At 41.4% G+C, this 20,871-nt stretch overlaps 1 protein-coding gene across 3 annotated transcripts in view; it reads right to left on the minus strand.

The window, feature by feature from the left end:
• Positions 1 to 1,636: 1,636 nt before the first annotated feature.
• The window catches only part of SLC25A37 (solute carrier family 25 member 37), a 35,894-nt gene continuing 16,659 nt past the window's right edge, over positions 1,637 to 20,871 (minus strand). Inside the window, exons 2-4 of one of the 3 annotated variants that reach the window (XM_063311270.1) lie at positions 9,660 to 9,888; positions 3,318 to 3,374; positions 1,637 to 2,719 (exon numbers count right to left, since the gene is read on the minus strand). In XM_063311270.1, coding sequence (XP_063167340.1) covers positions 2,199 to 2,719; positions 3,318 to 3,374; positions 9,660 to 9,888 — 807 coding nt within the window. In that variant the 3' untranslated portion in view covers positions 1,637 to 2,198. Of the gene's footprint in view, positions 2,720 to 3,317; positions 3,375 to 8,851; positions 9,630 to 9,659; positions 9,889 to 20,871 lie in introns of those variants that run through there. The other 2 variants (XM_063311272.1, XM_063311271.1) reach the window with 2 other exon arrangements.

Consider the following 20,871-nt stretch of genomic DNA (forward strand, 5'->3'; position numbering starts at 1 on the left):
AATGGGCTTCAACACCTCCACATTCTGGGAACAGCCTAAACCCTTTAGAAGGGCACTACTTTGTGGAGGGCAGCTCTGGACAACCTGGAAAGGAGGCACAGTGGGGAGACACTACATAAAGTTTCCTGAAGACAACTCCAAAGAGAACCCACTCGGTTGTTGTTTTTTCCCCAAAGCTACTCCAACAAATCTTAAAAAAAAAAAACTCTTTTCAGATATTTTCAGACTTCTTTTTCCTCTCAAGGCTGGCTGGGAATTCTCCAGTGCAATCTGGGCACATGTAGAAAGAACCCGGTTGGGAAAGATTGTTGGAAAACCAGCAGTATTTCCCCAAGTCACCAAAGAAATATTTCTTGAGTTATCTCCTGTTTCATTTCCACCATGGCTGGGAAAGCACATTATCTGGAAGCATCCTGATATAGTAGTCAACATTTATAATTAAAGCTTTAGGGCCAAGTTTCAGCTCTATACACAAACAGAGATCAGCAACTCACCATAAATAACCCTCCCCAGCACTCCCATTAAATATATGGGGTCTGCAAGAGCAGATGATTTGTAGAGGCCTTTGTCTTAGAATGTGAAGGTTACCAAGACCAAGGTGTAGCTAGTAAACTGGGAACATGATGTCCAGCTGCAATCTCTCATCCCAAAAAAGTACTCTTTAGATAAGAAAAAAATGCTTTTAGGACCCCACAAGTGTTCACAGTGGTAAACCCAAATCTGTCCCAAGTGCTAAAATGACTCTATGCATCTTCATTTTAATAGACCAAGTACCTGAAAGCAATGCTCACATAGGCAACATTTCACCCTCATTTTCTTTTCCTTAACTTTGGAGTTAAGTTGGACTTCAAACCCTTCTTTACCAAGGCTTCTCAGTGCCAAAATTGAACACCAGTGAATGGCTGCCTTCCTCTGTTTTTTTTTTTTTGTATAAACAATTTGAGGCAAGCTTTATTACAGAAATGTAAACGTGATGCCCCCATTCCTGAGCACATTTGTGAGTGTTCATTTATACAAACGAGTGCAATATACAATAGTAAGTCTGGTCTAGGGGTGGAGAGAGTAGAGGCTGAAGGGAAGCAGAGCTTTGGGAGAAGAATAAATTAAAGACCACAATGGCAATCCAAAAGTGAGATGCAATCTGTTGAAGTACCTTCGGAAGTTTAAACTTTTGCTAAAATATGGCCAGAGAAATAGGTTATTGGGTAGTAGGGAAATTTGGTTGTTAATAGAAGCAGCCCCTGATTCAGACATGCTTAAGAAGGAAAAGACGTAAGACAAATCTTTCCATAGTCTGAAACAGGGGCATCGGGAGAGGTGTGTGTGTGTGTCACAAAAGTTAAGGTGACATCCATAGCTGTGGCCACACAAACAAAACCAAGCTCCTTTTTTGGATCTCAATATCACATGCATACACAAAGAGACAGGGCTTTGATCACAGAGCCACAATCTTTTTTTTTTTTTTGACCCCCATCTCACTCCCCACCCCACACAGACACCCCTGGTCTAAAATCCCTTCAAGTACGCTGGGAAGAAAAAAATATATATATTATTAGCCACTGTAATACCAGACCAGACCAGGTGTGCTTGGAGCCCTTCTAGTTCAGGAAGAAAATAAGCTTCTAACAACAGAACAAAACAGTAAACCCCTTTAAAACTCACAAAGCATTCATCCTGGCACAATTTCTTTCTTAAAACAAAATAGAAAAATAAAGGATAAACATTATCCATCTATTTTCTCCACCACATAATGTTTATATAGAACTCTGTTCGGTTCGAAGGCATTGCCTTTTGTTTATAAAAGGATCAGCAGTCCAAGCCACATGCATTCGTCTTCCCCCTACGCAACCCACCCCGCTCCAGGTTAGACCCCCTAAGCATTCCAGTGAGGAAGTAAGTACAAATGTGTACAAATCTGACCAGTTATCAACACCCTAGAAAACTATAAATACATGTCTGAAAGAATAAACATTTCCATTTAGCAAAAGCAGGGGGAGAAAGGGGAGAGAACCCCCTCCCCTAGTATCTCAAAAGCCCCCACTTTTGCACGCACACACAAACACACACATACACACAATCCAGTCAGGGATCCACCAGCCATTTTTACAAATTCTCAGAAGGAATCTGGTGATGTTTATACAGAGAGAGGCCAACAACTTTCTCAGAGACTCTGGGCTGCAGTTGCTCCAGAGGATCCATCAACAAGGAGCTCCTTTCTCCAACTGGCGCTTGGTGAGGATGTACTTGAAAAATTCATAGACAGACCATGCGATGGCAGTTGAAGGCATCTGGTATATCACACGGGCTTGGACTCCCTTGAAATACCCACTGACACCTCCCAGTTGATACACTGTTCTGAAGGCGTTGGCCATGCCAGAGAGGTGCCCACTAATGTTCACCGAACTCAACACCATGTTCTCCTGAGTGTTGAGCAAGGTCTTGCAGACGTCTAAGGGGGTGGTAGCGGCTGCTGCCACTGCTCCTGCCACGGCACCAGAAACGATGTGCGAGAGAGGGTTGTATTGTCGCTGGGGATTAATCTGCTCCTGCGTGAACTCATAGGTGATAAAGTGGATGGCTTGGAAAGGGACATTCATGGTGAGCTGGGTGGTGTAGCTACGGTAAAAGGCACCCAGGCCTTCAGTCCGGTGCACTGTCCTGATGCACTCCATGACTGTCTTGTATGGAGAATTGTACATCTGCATGCGCTGCTTCACCACTGGCACCAGGTGGGTCAGACATTGGACACGTTCCCGGGTGGAAAAGGAAAGCAGAGCAAAGGAACCACAAAGAGACAACAAAAGAAATCCAAGTTAGATCAAGGCCACACACTTGAGTGGAAAGGTACCCAATCATCAATGGCAACTGGGAACAAGGCAGGCAAGTAAGTTGCAGCAACATGATTTATCACTTGCCTACTCCCTCTGCACCCATTCAAGTTCTTTCCGAGCAGAAGACAAATATTGCTTATTTTTAGGGCTGCAGCCTGATTAGCAGGAATGTTTTTCCCACTGCCATGCTGCAAGGGCATTATAGACCTCCTTTCATGGAACAAAGAGTGGTCCTTGGAAAGGAAGAGGAGGAAATTTGGCTAAAATGTTGTCTTCATAATTACATCAGAGATCTCTAGACCTCTTTTGCTATACACTGCTTATAATCCTATGGTCTTAAGATACATTCTGTCCATCTATTATCTTTGTATCTTCTGACATCTGATATGGAGCCTTGATGAGCGATATAATTCACATCTCAGATCATTTTTAATTACCCTTCCCTCTTCTCAGCCTCACTGGACCACTTGCCCCAAACAGCATTACCTTCTGCTGGATTCATGACACCATCATGAAGAAGCGTAGCCATACTGCCAGCCATGCCTGCAAAAGAAGAAATGGAGACAGACCCCTTTCACAAAGCAAGCTTTGACAAGCCATCCTTGGTTCTGTGCACAAAACGGCACACCCTTAATGGACAGCATGCAACACACCAGCCTCCGGACCCATTATACATCTTGGAAACCAACCTAATGTGTTGCAAAAGAACATACAGCATCACAAATATGCACATACCAAGAGTCACATACAAAAGGAATATAAATTGGGTTTAACAATCATGAAACAATTTTTTTAAAAAAAAACAAAACCTGTTAATCTGAAAGTACCAAATGAAACACTCTACAATAACAGATTTTTTAAAAATCTAAAACTTCCATGAACTTACCAACAGCATGGCTGGGAAGAATGAAAGGTTTTATTTCTAATTTTTTAAAAGGAATATTCTGCCTAGATTTACAGATGCTAGATATACAACCTGGAGCTTCATTATTGCTGGTGGCCATTCAGAATTCCTTCAAAAGTTGCCATCAAATTAGAACCTCCAGTGTTATAGAAAGGAAGAATGTTAGCTGGCATTAAATGAAACTATTTTTTTGTCCTAACCTCACCAACTTTTCAGCCAGGAGAGAAGCCCTCAACATGTTATTCAAAGGACACAGCAGCTAGGAAAAGTTCACTATATATTACCAGAAATACTGTACAACCGTTTGAACTCAATGTCTAATCGTAATGGATGACAAAATAATTCCTTTAGGGCTGCAAAGAGCATTCAGAGTTGCTTTAGCAATGATAGCAAAACCATATTGGAAGTGAGATCTTAAATTCTCTAATCCATAACTGTCAGATTAATGCACTGAGAAATAATTAACAAATACTAATATAATCTTAATTAATGGAAAATAATTTAAGTGTGCTCTCTTTTCTTTTTTTATACAACTAATACCCTATACGTGGAAAAAACTGAGTGATCATTCAATCAAAATGTCAACTATCCATGTCTTTTAAAACACATAATCTGACTAATGTACCTTTAAATCATACTGAGCATGAGAACAGTACTCAGTCCCCATCATTAAAATTGTACTCAACTTCAAATTATTAATCTTGCATAACCCCAAATCCTGCATTACTGCACTGATGGGAAGGGCAGATGACAAATCTAAAATTTTTCTACTTCAGCCAGAAAAAAACTGTACCTGAAATTATTTCTATTGGGAAATAAAACAATAATCTCCTTCCCTCTCTTTCCAAAATTCCAAGTGATGCCATTGCTTGGGCAACCAAAATTGAACTGGCCACCAAAATGATTATCCAGACATCCATTCTTGCCTTGAAGACCTACAGTCACCTAATCTGCTTTGGAAAATCTCCAGCAATTAAACTTTCAGTGGCTATTTCACCTCAGCTAGTTAAATCTCAAATACAGCAGCCTATAACAGACTTGACAAAAGTAACTCCAAACTCATCCTTGAAAAAAAAAAAAAGCAGGTCCCAAGTAGTCAGCTCTGTGGTCTTTCGGAAGACCTAAACAGCATTCTTCCAGTAGTTTCAATGACCATATAAATTAACTTATGCCAGCCTCCTGCAATCTTGTCCCCTCCAAACAATTTAGTCTGTAATTCCTATTCTCACTGATGGATAATCCAGAACCATCAGTGAAAATGGTTCTGGACTATCCATAGGACAACCTCAAACAACCTCAACCTCAAACAAGAACTCCCTGCAACAGAGGATTGGCTGGTGAAGATGACAGGATTTGCAGAAATGGCAAAATTGACTTGTTTGATATGGGAAAAGGCAATAGGTACATTTATTAGTAACTGGAAACCCTTTATGGACTTTTTTGCTGAAAATGGAAAAAAATGAGCTAGTGATTTATGGATCTGATGATTAGAGAGGTTAAAATATGGGAAGAAGGGAAACATGATGGAACCTTAAAAAGGGAGGACAGAAGATAAATTTGTAACTGCTGTAAAAAAGATTGGAAGCTGCTTCTTTCTATCTTTTTTCCTTTTCTTTATCTATATACTCTTCTTTACACTTTTCCCTGTTTCTTAAATTTGTATTGGTTTTAGTATTCTACACAATTCTTCAATAAAAATAAATAAATAAATAAATAAATAAATAAATATAATCATCATCATCATCATCATCATCATCATCATCATCATCATCATCTCTCTGCATCCCTCACTGTCAGCCATGGTTCTTAATGATGTTAGACCCTTTAGTTGGAGTGCCACAAGCTGTGACCTCATGTATGGAACCAACAGATGTGTGAACTTTATATAGGGGAGTGAACCCTGAGCCCCCAGGGTCACATGTGGTTCCCCAAAACCACAGGTGTAGCCAAGGGTGTCCATTGGGGAGGGGGCTCAAAAAACGTCAAGATGGCAGCTGAATTGTATGGTTCCAGCTCCCATCTTGATTTCTTTTTTTTTTTTGATCCCCCTTATGGATGAACCATATAAAACTTGCTGCTATTCTTGATGTTGCAGAAGGGGCAAATGGTTAAATACAAGGGGGCTAATCATATCAATTGTAATTAAATTTAAAGTTAATGTCAGCTTAAATCAAACTTATCTTTTTGTCTTGGGCCTGCCCTTTTCACAGTCTCAGATCACCACTGATTAGTCCTACCTTGACCTACTTCTTGGAGGACAAAATCAAAAAAGATTGCCAATCCAAATCTCTGTTCTAATTGGTTGGAATGTGTTCTTTCTTCGCCATACACAAACACTGCAAAAGATGCATTCAGACTACTTGACAGCTAGAGACTTTTAAGTCAAGTCATTAGGCAACGAAAGCTTCAGGAATATCACGTCATTGTGTGGTATTCATTGTTCTTAAACAACGAGAAACAGGCAACATCTTGAAAAATACACATGATTAACATAAACAACTTGTTATAACTATGCAAGTTTAAACCATAATTGTAATTCCAGATTAAACCAGTAACACTGAAGAAAACTTAGTGTGAGGCAAGGAGTGTCTTAATGCATGTCTTGTTTACAACCATCTCAGCCTGAAATAATCTGCAGAAAAATCAATAATCCATGCTGACCTCCAAGGGTCTCTGCCAGTGAGGCAACTGTTCTGAAGATCAGCACCCCAAGAGCACCTTCAAAAAATGGGAGTGATTCCCCCTAAACTGAAGATGATGCTTTGCAAGCACTCCAATTTCTTAATATGCCTAACACTTCACACGTAACCTGCTCCAGATACATAATTCAAATATTAGACCTTAACATGTTACCACTGAGCTATCCAACATGATGCCCAGACACTACAGGTATATTCATGGACATCTGGATGCCACCAGTCTCTTCATCCCATCTTGCTTAATGACAAATTTGGGCAGTCAGCATGTTGCAAATCAAAGTAACAGTAAAGTATAAAGTAAAGGTAAAGGTTTCCCTTGACATTAAGTCCAGTCGCGTCCGACTCTAGGGGGCGGTGCTCATCTCCGTTTCAAAGCCGAAGAGCCGGCATTTGTCCGTAGACACTTCTGTGGTCACGTGGCCAGTATGACTACACGGAACGCCATTACCTGCCCGCCGAAGCGGTACCTATTGATCTACTCACATTTGCATGTTTTCGAACTGCTAGGTTGGCAGGAGCTGGGACTAGCAACGGGAGCTCACCCCGTCACACGGATTCGAACCGCCGACCTTCCGATCGGCAAGCTCAGCAGCTCAGCAGTTTAACCTGCAGCGCCACCGCTATACTTAAGTCCCAAAAAGACTCTTGGCACAAAGCTGGGACAAAGTGGCAGCACACCACTTCCTTTGGAAGGATCTTCATCTGTGCATTATAAAAGAAAGCCATGAGCACGGTACAGCTAGAGGGGATGGCAAGGACCATTCTGGCAAATGGATGCTTTGTAACGGGTTAAGCCCCTTTGCCAGCCGTTTTGTGAATGGGCAAGCCCCCTCAGACGCCCTCTGGTGAGAGGGCCATCAACATGTTCTCAAAATTCCAAAAGCCCTGCCAAACTGGAGCCCTTCTAACACAAAGGGCTGAATGCTGAATAACCCTTCTGGGACCAGCAGAGCTATTTTTCTTCACAGAAAATGCAGGAAGCAGGATCCAAAAGGATAGGGGAGCAACTATCATCAAGTCTCCCTTCACTCCAGCGTACCTCACTGAACCATTTTAATTTATGAGAGACCCTCAGAAGTCAGTATGAATTAGTGATTTTCCTTGCTACTCCCATGGGCTGAGATGGTAGTAAAAGCAAAATTCCAAAGACCTTTCCCATATCACTTTCTTCCATTAAGTACAGGTAGTCCTCGACTTATGACCACAACTGGGAGTGGAACTCCCATCACTAAGTGAGGTGGTCATTAAGTGAGTCATGCCCAGTTTTACAACCTTTTTGCTATGGTCATTAGGTGAATCAACACAGTTGTTAAGTGAACCATGTGGTTGTTAAGCGAATCTGGCTTCCCCCATTGACTTTGCTTGTTGGAAGCTGGCTGGGAAGGTCGCAAATGGTAATCACATGACCCCAGGATGCTGCAACCATCATAAATACATGCTGGTTGCCAAGTGCCTGAATTTTGATGATGTGACTGCAAGGACACTGTGGTGGTCGTAAGTGTGAGGACCGCTGTAAGTCACTTTTTTCAGCACTGTTGTAACTTCGAATGGTCTCCAAATGAATGGCAATAAGTCAAGGACTACCTTGTACCACTCTGAATCAAAAACTACATCCAACATTTAAAAGCAATGCTTCAACATGTACTCGTAAAATCTGACTGCAGACATAAACGGAAAAAAATCATTCAAATCGAACCTCACAGTGGCATAAACACTACTCAGTCTAGCAGTTGTGAATAAATATGCCAGCTATTGTCCCCTTACAATGGAGGAGGGGAAACACTTTCTCCCACCAGGAAAGTCAGATTCAGAGTTTTTGAGGTCCAGAGTTTGTAAAGCACTTTGCAATGCCAGTCCAGGGAGCAGGGACAGAATTCAGGTTTGAGGTGGTTTGAGAGTTTTCTCCCCCCACTTTCATGGAAGTGTGTTAAGCCTTAACCCTCCTATTTTATTGCTGGATTTTGAAGGGAAAGGGGAACAAACTTGCTATAATAATTTGGTGAGACAATCATAGCATGGAACACCATGGTTTATGGCAAAGCCACCAGGGAACCACGCAACCCACTGGGTACCCACACTTTTCTTCCAACAACCCTTATAGGGAATGAAAAGGGCCTAAATAAGTATTAATAGTTGAAAAAGCAGAAAGAGAAATTAGTATGCCTTGAGAAGCTGGAATGCAAATCATCAGCTTTGAAGGTTTGCATTACAAATCTAGTTTTAGACAGGCCATGCAGTGGGAAAATGCCAATGTTTCTCTGAAACTGCCACAAATTATCTCTTTAACTGCATATTTAAAGAGATTACAAATCTGTATTTCTTATACCAAGATAGGTGTGCCATTTTTGATTTCAGTGTCCACTGAGCAAACAACAGTTTAGAGGCATACATTTAAAGGTTAGCCCCATGCTACATACTTATTTCATCCGTTGCCAAGAAGATCTAAGTAAAACAAAATGAACAAACAAAAACCCAGTGGAAAGCTATTTGCAGTCATTGGCAGATAAAAGAAATGCAGTTAGATGCAAATTTGTGAATTGCTGATCAAGAGATTGTAGAATTTATCCTAGCACGTAGTTTGCCATAAAGCACATAAGCGTCAACATGGATCCTAAAAGCAGAAATTCCAATTAAAGAACCAGTATGCCTTGGAGTGTCATATGCTGGAGAGAAAGACGGGTAAGTTTTTAGAGACAGCTGGCTGATTATTATAGGAAATAAAAATGTTGGACTAGAGATGGAGATTGGAGTGACCCAGCCAGCTTGTACTTACGTTCTTTAGAGCACAGCCAAATTGGTAAGATTTAGTAGTGATAGAATAGATTTTCTGGGGAGAAGGAAACCCAAAATCTAAAAATCAAATTTTCCTAGAAAGCTGCCCATGTTAGACTGACAAGCTGTTTCGAACATCTCCTTCCCAGAGCCCCATCAGAGGTGCTTATGATCAAAACACTTTAACATCTAACTTTTAGAGGAACTGGAGCGCTACATATCTTCGGTATTCTTCATACATGTGCCTCTAACACAGAGCAGGTGCCTGTAGGAAATAGACAAGAGGTTGAAGTAGCAAGAACGCCTAGGTTGCCAAGCATGGAGTCTTCCAAGCGTCTTGTTTTTTTCTCTCCAGAAGCAGAAATTGCATGCTGAAGATGCCAGACCAAATGAAAAAGTACGCAAGTTGAGTCAAGGGACCAAGATGGCACCCATTGGGTTATGTCAATATACCGTTGGCCAGGTGGCTGTTCCCTCCATGTTGAATAATGTCACTTAAAGTGCGTTTCATTTTTTCGTAGCAGGCAAAATACAACGCGTGGGCTGGGCCGGCTCCAAAGACAGTGACGTTGATTCCTCGCAGAGGCCGCCAGATCCCTTCTGTGCGGACAATCTTCCTCAAGGCCTCAAAGACACTTCGATACTGAGCTTTGGGATCAGGCTGCAAGCTCTGCATCCGAGTCTGCAAGGAAAAAAAAAGAGGGATGATGTACAGGAGAAAAGAAAAGCTCTGTGCTGGGGGAGCACAATTTTTGGAAGAGCCCACTGGCACTGAAAAAGTAGGCAGGGAGAGGGGGAAAAGGTGGGTGGAGTCCAGACAAAGCTAAAAGTCATTTAGCTGAAGTTACAGTTAAGCGGAACATCAAAAAATCATGAATTACATACAGGGCCTATGATTATTTCCCACAATGCAATGGGGGGAAAGCTCCTAAAAGCCAAGCGTTTAAGCACATACTTCCACAACATGCCAGAAGGGGGTGCTACAAGCCTGCCCAACATGGCAGTGCCCTCTACAGCAAAATGGTTCAAGACCCTTTATGTCAATATGTACCTACTTCACCGGAAACCACGGAGAACAGTGCATGCTTTTGGGGCAGATCTCAACAGTGGATACCCACTTTAAGCCAAAATACAATGGCCAGAAGTTGTTATACCTCTAATGCAAACCTGTAACATGAGAAGGTCTGTTAGACAGCCACTGGTTACTACAAGTTGCAGTTATGATTTACATTGTGCCTTTCCACCAGGAACTCCTTCACAAGCATTCTCTCCTCCAACATTTTCCCCCAACCACCATCATATGAGGAAGGTTGAGTTGAGAGACAGCCATTGGCCAAAACCCACCAATGAGTTTCCATGGTTAAAGATGGAGCTGAACCTGACTCTCCCTGGTCCTAGTGCAACACATGAAGTACTACCCATACTTCTTAGATAGGAAGTATATCTAGGGACCTGTATCCCAGAAGTAGTAAGATAGAGAGAGAACTAAGTGTCAAACCATAAATTAAGCAAGGAAGTGGAACTCAGAATGGTTAACAAAAAGGGATGTGCAATTATTACTTTTTTAACAAAAAAATAAAAGGCAACTTTTACTCAAATCAGCCACTTTTCCAACAGATGAAAAATTTAAATCTAGAAATTGGGACGGGTGACCAGAAGTTATTGGCCTATGAATTTAAATTCCATCTCAACAAATAAGTAGAATGTGTATTCATCCATCATACTGAGAAAGAAGCCATGCTGAGGAAGAATCAGTTTGGGTTTTGCAAGGAAAGTTGTACTTTACCAATGTTTTTATTCTTTAAGGACGTCAAAGCATACACTGATAAACACAAAGAGCTTTCCCCAGAATTCATTACCAACAGCTTTTGAAGAAACAGGAGCAACCTCTGCTAAAAAAGAGGAAGCCAAGTGGGAGAGCAGACACTGTTCAAAATGGAGGAACACAAACAGTCCTACAGGGTTGAGACACACATCATTTGATAAATAACCCAAACGTGGAATCATCCAGATGCAGGGTTTCTCAACCAGGGTTCCATGGAACCCTAGGGTTCCACAAGAGGTCACTAGAGGTTCCCTGGGAGATCATGATTTATTTAAAAAATTATTTCAAATTCAGGAAACTTCACATTAAAGAGGTAAGTTTCATTCTTTATTTTTAAGAACACTGTTAATGCCTCTAATATAGGCCTACCCATGAAACGAATAGAATAACTTTGTAACTTCTGGCCTCTATTTGAGCCTGAATGTGCAGGGGTTCCCTGAGGCATGAAAAATATTTCAAGGATTCCTCCAGGGTCAAAAGGTTGAGAAAGGCTGTCCAGATGTATTCAACCATAGCATTCATCCTCCCCGGTCAACATGAGCTCTACTTTGGGATAATTGTTTTGTCCAGCAATTACTGAATTACCCATTGGATGAAGAAAGTTACCTACTGTACAATCAGAGTGGAGATATAAGGTTAGTAAATACTTCACAGTAATCATACCCAAGTCATTCCAAAATGCCACTCAGCTTGGAAGGAGATAAAAGAAAATCAGCTTAAAATTAAAATATAAAATGATGGCCTTTGGAGATTCCAGACCCAGGCCCATGTATTTACACAAACTGGCACTCGCTAACCAGAAAAAGGTATCTTCTGGTACAGTAAAAACAAATCTTTATATCCAAGAATTTAGTCCTACATTAAAATAAACAGCAAACCTTCACTGAGCTGTGTCACCACAAGTTATGAATGGGACAACTTCTTTTTGTCACAGCAAAGGATTACCACCTTGACTTGGTGGAAGAGCTCAGCAGCTTCAGAGATCCTGAGACCCAACATTAAAAGGAGCATGAGCTCCTGATAGGGCCACTTTTGCTGCTAAGGTTGAAAAGGGAGGGGGGAACCTAATCCATTGCAGGGGGAGGGCGGGTAAGGCCCTATAAGCATGATGGAAACCTATCTACTAGGGAGAACAAACTCCAAAGTCAAATCTAGAAGACAGCAGCAAACCACTTCTATATTGTAGCCAAGAAAAACTCACAAGGATGACTGAAATGATTGGACAAATGTGGTGCCAGGCAACCAACTATTCAAGACATGTTCATTAACAGCTGCTCCTCAAAATGGAGAAAGATTCCAAACAGGAGGCCATGGAGCCTGGTCCTGGTCTAGTATATATATCACTGTTGAGGTCAAGGATGAGGATGAAGGGCACCTATACCAAGCCTATAGGTAATCTAAAATTGGAAGGGACACTTAAACCACACAGAAGTCAAGAAGAACATACAAAATCTCTTTGACATCTGGACTGAAACAAAATGCAATTGAGAATCAAACGGATTTTTGTTTGTTTACGCAGAAAAAGAAATGGAATGAACAGGTTAGTCTACCATGAGTAAGCAGTGCAATGTAGCAGTAAAAGTAGGCTACAGCAATGCTAGGCTACATTACAAGAACCACAGTTTACAAGCCACAGGAAGTGTTTATTTATGAGTCACTCTGTGAGAAAAAGATATTCAGAGCAAACAGTGAAAACAATCAAAACACAAACCAATGGCCATATTTTGCCAATAGATATAAAAATAATTAAAAGCAAGTATATATTAATTTCAGTTAATACCGCACAAAAACCAGATCCCCTATTATAAAGAGTATACTTTTTTTTCCCAATGTTTCAGTAATATAAATTGAAGTATAGAATTACAAGCTATTAAAAAGCCTTAAAATATCTGAATTATTTTTTAAAAATCGCTTAGTGCCAGAAAAGAGGGGAGGGGAGGGGAGGAACAAATGTTTATTACAGTAAGTTTGCACTAAACTTACTTTTGGCTTAGCGTGTTATGTGAGGATACAGTATATAGACCATGGTTTATGTATTAATTCAATTCTGCTAATTCAGTTGTACATTGCACATAAACTATAGTTAAAAACATGGCTTTGTATGATGTGGGCATGCAGCCACGGTGGCTTATAAATCATGGTGATGACAGTTGTTTATTTATGTCATATATTATCAGACTGTTACACTCCCTAAAGACTCCTGTCACACTGGGCAAAGCAAGCCAACTTTGTGTATGAACCCAGCCAACAGCCTAGAAAAATCCATCTCTAATGTAACTGGCCTCCAAGATTTCATGGTTTGTTAATACACATGATGATCTCTGATGCGCTCTGTTCAATTCAGAGTACCAAACTTGGAAAGGAAGGAGATTTAAGACAAGGCAAAAGAAAATGCTTCACACAGGATATAATTAATCCATGGAAGTCCTTACCACAAGACATGGTAACGGACATACTCATGTGAACGTCTTTAAAACTGGACTGCATAATTTACAGAGGACAAGTATATCAAACACCCTTAGTCCTGAGAATCAATGGTGCCTATAAGTTGGAGACAGTATGTCTCCAAGGGAACAACGGTGGGAGAAGGAGGAGAACATGCCCCCATCCCCTGCTTGCAAATTAAGACTAAGATAGGTCTTGCCTGATCCAATCTGGCTATTCTTAGGTTCCTGTGCCTTGGTCGTAAAGTCTATGCTGCAGAACAAATGCAGAAAGTGCCAACAAAGAGTGTGGAATATATAGGAAACAAGTATTTCAAGGACTTGATGGAGTTGGATATATTTATCCTGGGGCACAGGAATGGGGGTGGGGAGCAACACAAATTCAGACAAGGGTTATCCTTTACAATACAACCTAGACGTGTCTTCTGCTGCCCCCAAATGGAAGATGCATTCTAAACGGTTTAAACAGAAAGTGTAGATTTCAGCAGGATGTCAGGAGAGAGTTTAATAGTTGTTTTAATAGGAACACAATGACTAATATTTTTTCAAGCACAGACAGAACTATCATCCATGACAGATGCTGTTGCCCTAAGCTTCCTGCATCAAGCAGGGATTGGCCTACCAGATTTAAGGCAATCCTTTCTCCACCTCTTGTTGATTCAAAAACATCAGAGCATGGGATGACACAGGACTAACGACTGGCGTGATTTAAATCCAAGCTGGATGCCTGAAAAACTCCAGATGTCTGACTGGACATGTCCCAAACAGCCTAATATCAATCTGACTAATGCAGGAGGACTGTAATTCTGTAAAAAAAAAAATGAACTAATTGCTACTTCTCTGCTCATTATACATGTCTGAAAATGTACAGCTCTGAAAGTTTTCCACTCTCCAAGCATTAACCAAAGTTCCAACCTAATTCTTGGACCATAAGCTAGAGCCAAGATGTCCCATTATCCTGGGTATCGCAGTTCTTAGGTAACAGTGTGAGAAAGAAATAGCTTCTTAGCTAGTTTCAAGTCACTAATCCTAACCCTTCCTTAGATGGCTGTTAAATAATCATGTCAGTTATTTATCTACTGAGTTGGGCTTGGACTGCTGAACTTGAAAATCCAAGTGAAGTCCAGCAGGTCTACTCAAGTGGAATTCCTTCAGCCTCTCTGTGGATGGAGTGCCCTCCGGTTTACAGCCCACACACCCTAAGAGCCAGGCATCCTCCCTCTGCAATTTCAAGCTCTCTGCTCGTGAAAGAAAAGTTCTTCCTCGTGTCTCATAATGCTTTGCTAAGTGAACCAGCCAGGCATAAATCCCAGGCTTCTCACTTACCCAAGTCTAGCAAATCCCACTTCAACGTAACCATCTATTTCAAAAGCCTAAAAAACATGCAAATCTAATCCCAAAAATCATTTTGTCGGAGCTAAATCCTCAGAAAATGCAGTGGAGGAATTACAGCGAATAAATACCAATTTGCCAGCTGCCAAAATTCTTGGCTTGGCAAATCCCATCAAACACACACAAACACACACACACACAAACCTACAATTGAGTGGGAGATAATGTAAGATTTAAATCATTACTGTAAAGCAAATTAAAGAACTCTATTAAGGGTGGTATACAGTCTAGTTTTTAAAGATTTCCTGTATAATTTATTATAATGAAAGATGAGCAACCCTGTAAATAACTTAATAGACACACTTAAGATAAACCTCACTTCCTTAAATTTCTAGTCCTTATGATTTGGGAGCATCCTGGAATGTAAAAAGTTAAGGGGCAATCTACTTGCTCAGTAAGAATTGATACTGATGTTGGATGAGCACCACTTTACCAGAAGCCCAGCAGGAGCTTTCTGATCCTATGAAGGAGGACATGGCTTGGTATTACTGGATCACAAAAATGGGATAGTAAAGATGAGGAAGAGAGAACTGAAGATGTTTGCTGGTAAAACTAAATATGTCATTAATGCAGTATTTCATATATAATTCAGGTATGCCTTCTATTCCCCTTACAGAGACCAACCAGTTGCCCTAATTAATCAAAGTCATGTCTGAGCTAGAATGTGAAACCAAGAACTTCCAAATGGTGGCTTTCAAAATTTAACTAATATTATCTATCTCCATTTAACACTATGCCAACTTGTAAAGGTCTAATCCAGGACTTCTGTCAGGACAGGACAGGACAGGATGCTGGATTACAGCAAGGTCAACCTCATAAGCAGTTGCCACCTAAAGCCCTCCAGAGGCACCTTTTTGCTTGCTCTCAAAATTCCAAGCAAGCATGGCTATAACCAGTACTGAGAATTATGGGAGTGGCCATCCAACAGATTGGAAGATGGCAGTTACTAATCTCAGGATTAACATATGACCCACCCATCCACTTTTTAGCAGCAGACAGCTAGCCATTCTTTTTCCTTTTTCTTTTAAACCCCCCTTCTCTCCCTCCTTGTGAATAACTTTGTTCCAGATTGCAATATATGACTTGTAATAAAATAAAACAAAATGCTGGAGATGTGTAATCTTAGTAGTAGCATTGTGTGTGGGTAGGTCCACCACTATGCGGAAGGGAGGGAGGGAAGGAGGGAGGAAAAATTTCTTTATTAGCTCTTGATGCTAGTAGAACTTTACACCTCTGTTCAGACACAATTGTTGTTGTTGTTTATTCGTTTAGTCGCTTCCGACTCTTCGTGACTTCATGGACCAGCCCATGCCAGACCTTCCTGTCGGTCGTCAACACCCCCAGCTCCCCCAGGGACGAGTCTGTCACCTCTAGAATATCATCCATCCATCTTGCCCTTGGTCGGCCCCTCTTCCTTTTGCCTTCCACTCTCCCTAGCATCAGCATCTTCTCCAGGGTGTCCTGTCTTCTCATTATGTGGCCAAAGTATTTCAGTTTTGCCTTTAATATCATTCCCTCAAGTGAGCAGTCTGGCTTTATTTCCTGGAGGATGGACTGGTTGGATCTTCTTGCAGTCCAAGGCACTCTCAGAATTTTCCTCCAACACCACAGTTCAAAAGCATCGATCTTCCTTCGCTCAGCCTTCCTTATGGTCCAGCTCTCGCAGCCATATGTTACTATAGGGAACACCATTGCTTTAACTATGCGGGCCTTTGTTGTCAGTGTGATGTCTCTGCTCTTAACTATTTTATCGAGATTTGTCATTGCTCTTCTTCCAAGGATTAAGCGTCTTCTGATTTCCTGACTGCAGTCAGCATCTGCAGTAATCTTTGCACCTAGGAATACAAAGTCTTTCACTGCTTCTACATTTTCTCCCTCTATTTGCCAGTTATCAATCAAGCTGGTTGCCATAATCTTGGTTTTTTTGAGGTTTAGCTGCAAACCAGCTTTTGCACTTTCTTCTTTCACCTTCATCATAAGGCTCCTCAGTTCCTCTTCACTTTCAGCCATCAAAGTGGTATCATCTGCATATCTGAGATTGTTAATGTTTCTTCCAGAGATTTTAACTCCAGCCTTGGATTCCTCAAGACCAGCTTGTCGCATGATGTGTTCTGCATACAAGTTGAATAGGAAGGGTGAGAGTATACAGCCCTGCCGTACTCCTTTCCCAATCTTAAACCAGTCTGTTGTTCCGTGGTCTGTTCTTACTGTTGCTACTTGGTCGTTATACAGATTCTTCAGGAGGCAGACAAGATGACTTGGTATCCCCATACCACTAAGAACTTGCCACAATTTGTTATGGTCCACACAGTCAAAGGCTTTAGAATAGTCAATAAAACAGAAATAGATGTTTTTCTGAAACTCCCTGGCTTTTTCCATTATCCAGCGGATATTGGCAATTTGGTCTCTAGTTGCTCTGCCTTTTCTAAACCCAGCTTGTACATCTGGCAATTCTCGCTCCATGAAGTGCTGAAGTCTACCTTGCAGGATCTTGAGCATTACCTTACTGGCATGTGAAATGAGTGCCACTGTTCGATAGTTTGAACATTCTTTAGTGTTTCCCTTTTTTGGTATGGGGATATAAGTTGATTTTTTCCAGTCTGATGGCCATTCTTGTGTTTTCCAAATTTGCTGGCATATAGCATGCATTACCTTGACAGCATCATCTTGCAAGATTTTGAACAGTTCAGCTGGGATGCCGTCGTCTCCTGTTGCCTTGTTATTAGCAATGCTTCTTAAGGCCCACTCAACCTCACTCTTCAGGATGTCTGGCTCTAGCTCACTGACCACACCGTCAAAGCTATCCCCGATATTGTTATCCTTCCTATACAGGTCTTCTGTATATTCTTGCCACCTTTTCTTGATCTCTTCTTCTTCTGTTAGGTCCTTGCCATCTTTGTTTTTGATCATACCCATTTTTGCCTGGAATTTACCTCCAATGTTTCTAATTTTCTGGAAGAGGTCTCTTGTCCTTCCTATTCTATTGTCTTCTTCCACTTCCGCGCATTGCTTGTTTAAAAATAATTCCTTATCTCTTCTGGCTAACCTCTGGAATTTTGCATTTAATTGGGCATATCTCCCCCTATCACTGTTGCCTTTTGCTTTCCTTCTTTCTTGGGCTACTTCTAGTGTCTCAGCAGACAGCCATTTTGCCTTCTTGCTTTTCTCTTTCTTTGGGATGTATTTTGTTGCCGCCTCCTGAACAATGATGCCAACTTCTGTCCAGAGTTCTTCCGGGACCCTATCTACTAAGTCCAGTCCCTTAAATCTATTCTTCACCTCCACTGCATATTCCTTAGGAATATTAGTGAGCTCATATCTAGCTGATCTGTGGGTCTTCCCTAATCTCTTTAGTCTGATCCTAAATTGTGCAAGAAGAAGTTCGTGATCTGAACTACAGTCAGCTCCAGGCCTTGTTTTTACCGACTGTACAGATGTCCGCCACCTTTGGCTGCAAAGGATGTAATCAATCTGATTTCGGTGTTGTCCATCTGGTGAAGTCCATGTATAAAGCCGTCTCTTAGGTTGTTGGAAGAGAGTGTTTGTTATGCAGAGTGAATTGTCTTGGCAAAATTCTATCAGCCTGTGTCCTGCTTCGTTTTGTTCTCCCAGGCCATACTTACCTGTAATTCGAGGTGTCATTTGACTGCCCACCTTAGCATTCCAGTCTCCTGTGATGAAAATAACATCTCTTTTAGGCGTGTTGTCCAGTAGGTGCTGCAGATCCTCATAGAACTGCTCTACTTCAGCTTCTTCAGCATTTGTGGTTGGGGCGTATATTTGGATCACTGTGATGTTAGATGGCTTGCCCTGAATTCGAATTGAGATCATTCTGTCGTTTTTTGGGTTGTATCCAAGCACTGCTTTAGCCACTTTACTATTAATTATGAAGGCTACTCCATTTCTTCTGTGGTCCTCTTGTCCGCAGTAGTAGATCTGGTGGTCATTTGATGTGAAGTGGCCCATTCCAGTCCATTTCAGTTCACTGACGCCCAGAATGTCTATCTTTAATCTTGACATCTCACCAATAACCACATCCAATTTGCCCTGGCTCATAGATCTTACATTCCAGGTTCCGATGGTGTGTTGATCCTTAGAACATCGGATTCGCCGTTCACCACCAGCACCGTCGGCCGCTAGCCGTCCTTTCGGCTTTGAGCTAGCTGCGTCATCACGTCTGGGGCTAGTTGAGCTCATCCTCTGTTCCTCCCCAGTAGCATTTTGACCATCTTCCGACCTGGGGGTCTCATCTTCCGATGGTATACCGACATATCTCTGGTTGTACTGATCCATTTAGTTTTCACGGCAAGAATACTGAGGTGGGTTGCCATTACCTTCCCCAGGGATCGCATTTAGTCTGACCTCTCTGTCATGACCTTCCCGTTTTGGGTGGCCCTTCACGGTTTAGCTCATGGCATCATTGAGGTGCTCAAGCTCCAGCACCACGACAAGGTAACGATCCTTTGCTGAAGTCAGACACAATAGTTTTTCCTAACAGCGTAAACAAACAGAAGAGTTTTTTTTTCTTTCTTACGTAAAGCTCCTTGTGACTAAACTAAGCGTGGTGCTCAAATATTTCAAAAACACCCTGATCCATTTCCTCTTCATTTTCATCCCTGCAACAGTCTGCCCCTGGAAACAGAGTCACCTTTGCATGGCGGTGTTAGCTAATGAATTGGCTTTGAGGGAAACAGCAAGGGGAATAAAGAATGTAGTACCTAAGCCTCAGCAAAATAACCTGCTTCTCAAATTGTGGGTGGATGAGGAAAACCCAATCATCTCACATAACACACTTGGTTGTTGCTGTCTGCTCTGCATCTGCCCAGTGATGATAAGCTTTGCAGCCAAGCTTAAGCAGTTATCTACAACCTCTCCACCAACATCTTAACATCTGCACATATTAGCAGTATCTGACCCTCCAGAAAAATGGCATTGTGTGTGTGTGTGTATGTTAGGTTTTTAAGCCCTTCTTGATAACCTTTTTTGCAGAAAAGGGGTGAAAGTTACAGTGGATGAAGCAACGATAAAAAATGGGCTATTTACTATCCAGGAACTTTAGTTTGTTTCCCTCTGCACAAGCTAGTCAGAAGCCATAGTCTTTTGTTGTGTGTATGATCCTGTTTTGTTTGGAGAAGAATTCTTGGTTCCTGTGAAGATCCTGCAACCCTCCAGATATTACTGAACTATACCTCCCAGTGGCCATGCTGGCTAGAGTTACTGAAAGTTGTCGTTTAGCAATATCCAGAGGTCCATAGATTTGTTCACCTTTGCTAAAATAAATGGCAGGTCCTCTGAACATCCACACGCACACTACACTCCCTACTCTTGCTCCAAGGCATCCAATGGCTTCCTCACATATTTAGTTCTAGCACATTAGCTATAAACTCCTTAGCAGGAAGTTATTCACTGGACACATCAGAAGTGGTAGCCATACAATTCAAAACAGCTGCTCTGCAATTCTATACTATGTCCAGATAACACCACAATAAATTCTAGGGGCCAAGGCTTTTTTATATTTTCAAAAGACATTGGATAAGTTCAAAAATGTCTCTGGGTAGAGGCCATCCAGTTTTCAAATAGCTCATCTGGCATTAAGCCCAACGAGAAAGATTATTTAACCAAGGCAAAATCAACAATCCACATTACATAAGCAAAACATATATAACTGGGGGTACTTATGAAAGCTGATTCCAAGGTGCCAGTTTATGCAAATAGACCACTCAGCCTATTCAAGTTACATGCTCTTAATCCCATTTTTTACACAACTGTAGATTCTATTCATCTGGCTGGGGAGTTTTCAACTGGGGTTTCGAGTTTTGCTTTTGCTTTTTGTTTGCTGCTACCTCAAAGGGACATTTCAAAGGTTAAGGCAAAGCAAGAAGATCTTGTTCAACCAAGAGATAAACATCTCTTCATGAATATGAATTCACTGTTTAAAATGAAGCAAAAACCCTCACATTGCTACCCTCATAGAGAGATAAATGCAGTGTCTAAAGGCCACAAA

The sequence above is a fragment of the Candoia aspera genome, chromosome 9 (assembly GCF_035149785.1).
Source record: "Candoia aspera isolate rCanAsp1 chromosome 9, rCanAsp1.hap2, whole genome shotgun sequence".
Classification (NCBI taxonomy): domain Eukaryota; kingdom Metazoa; phylum Chordata; class Lepidosauria; order Squamata; family Boidae; genus Candoia; species Candoia aspera.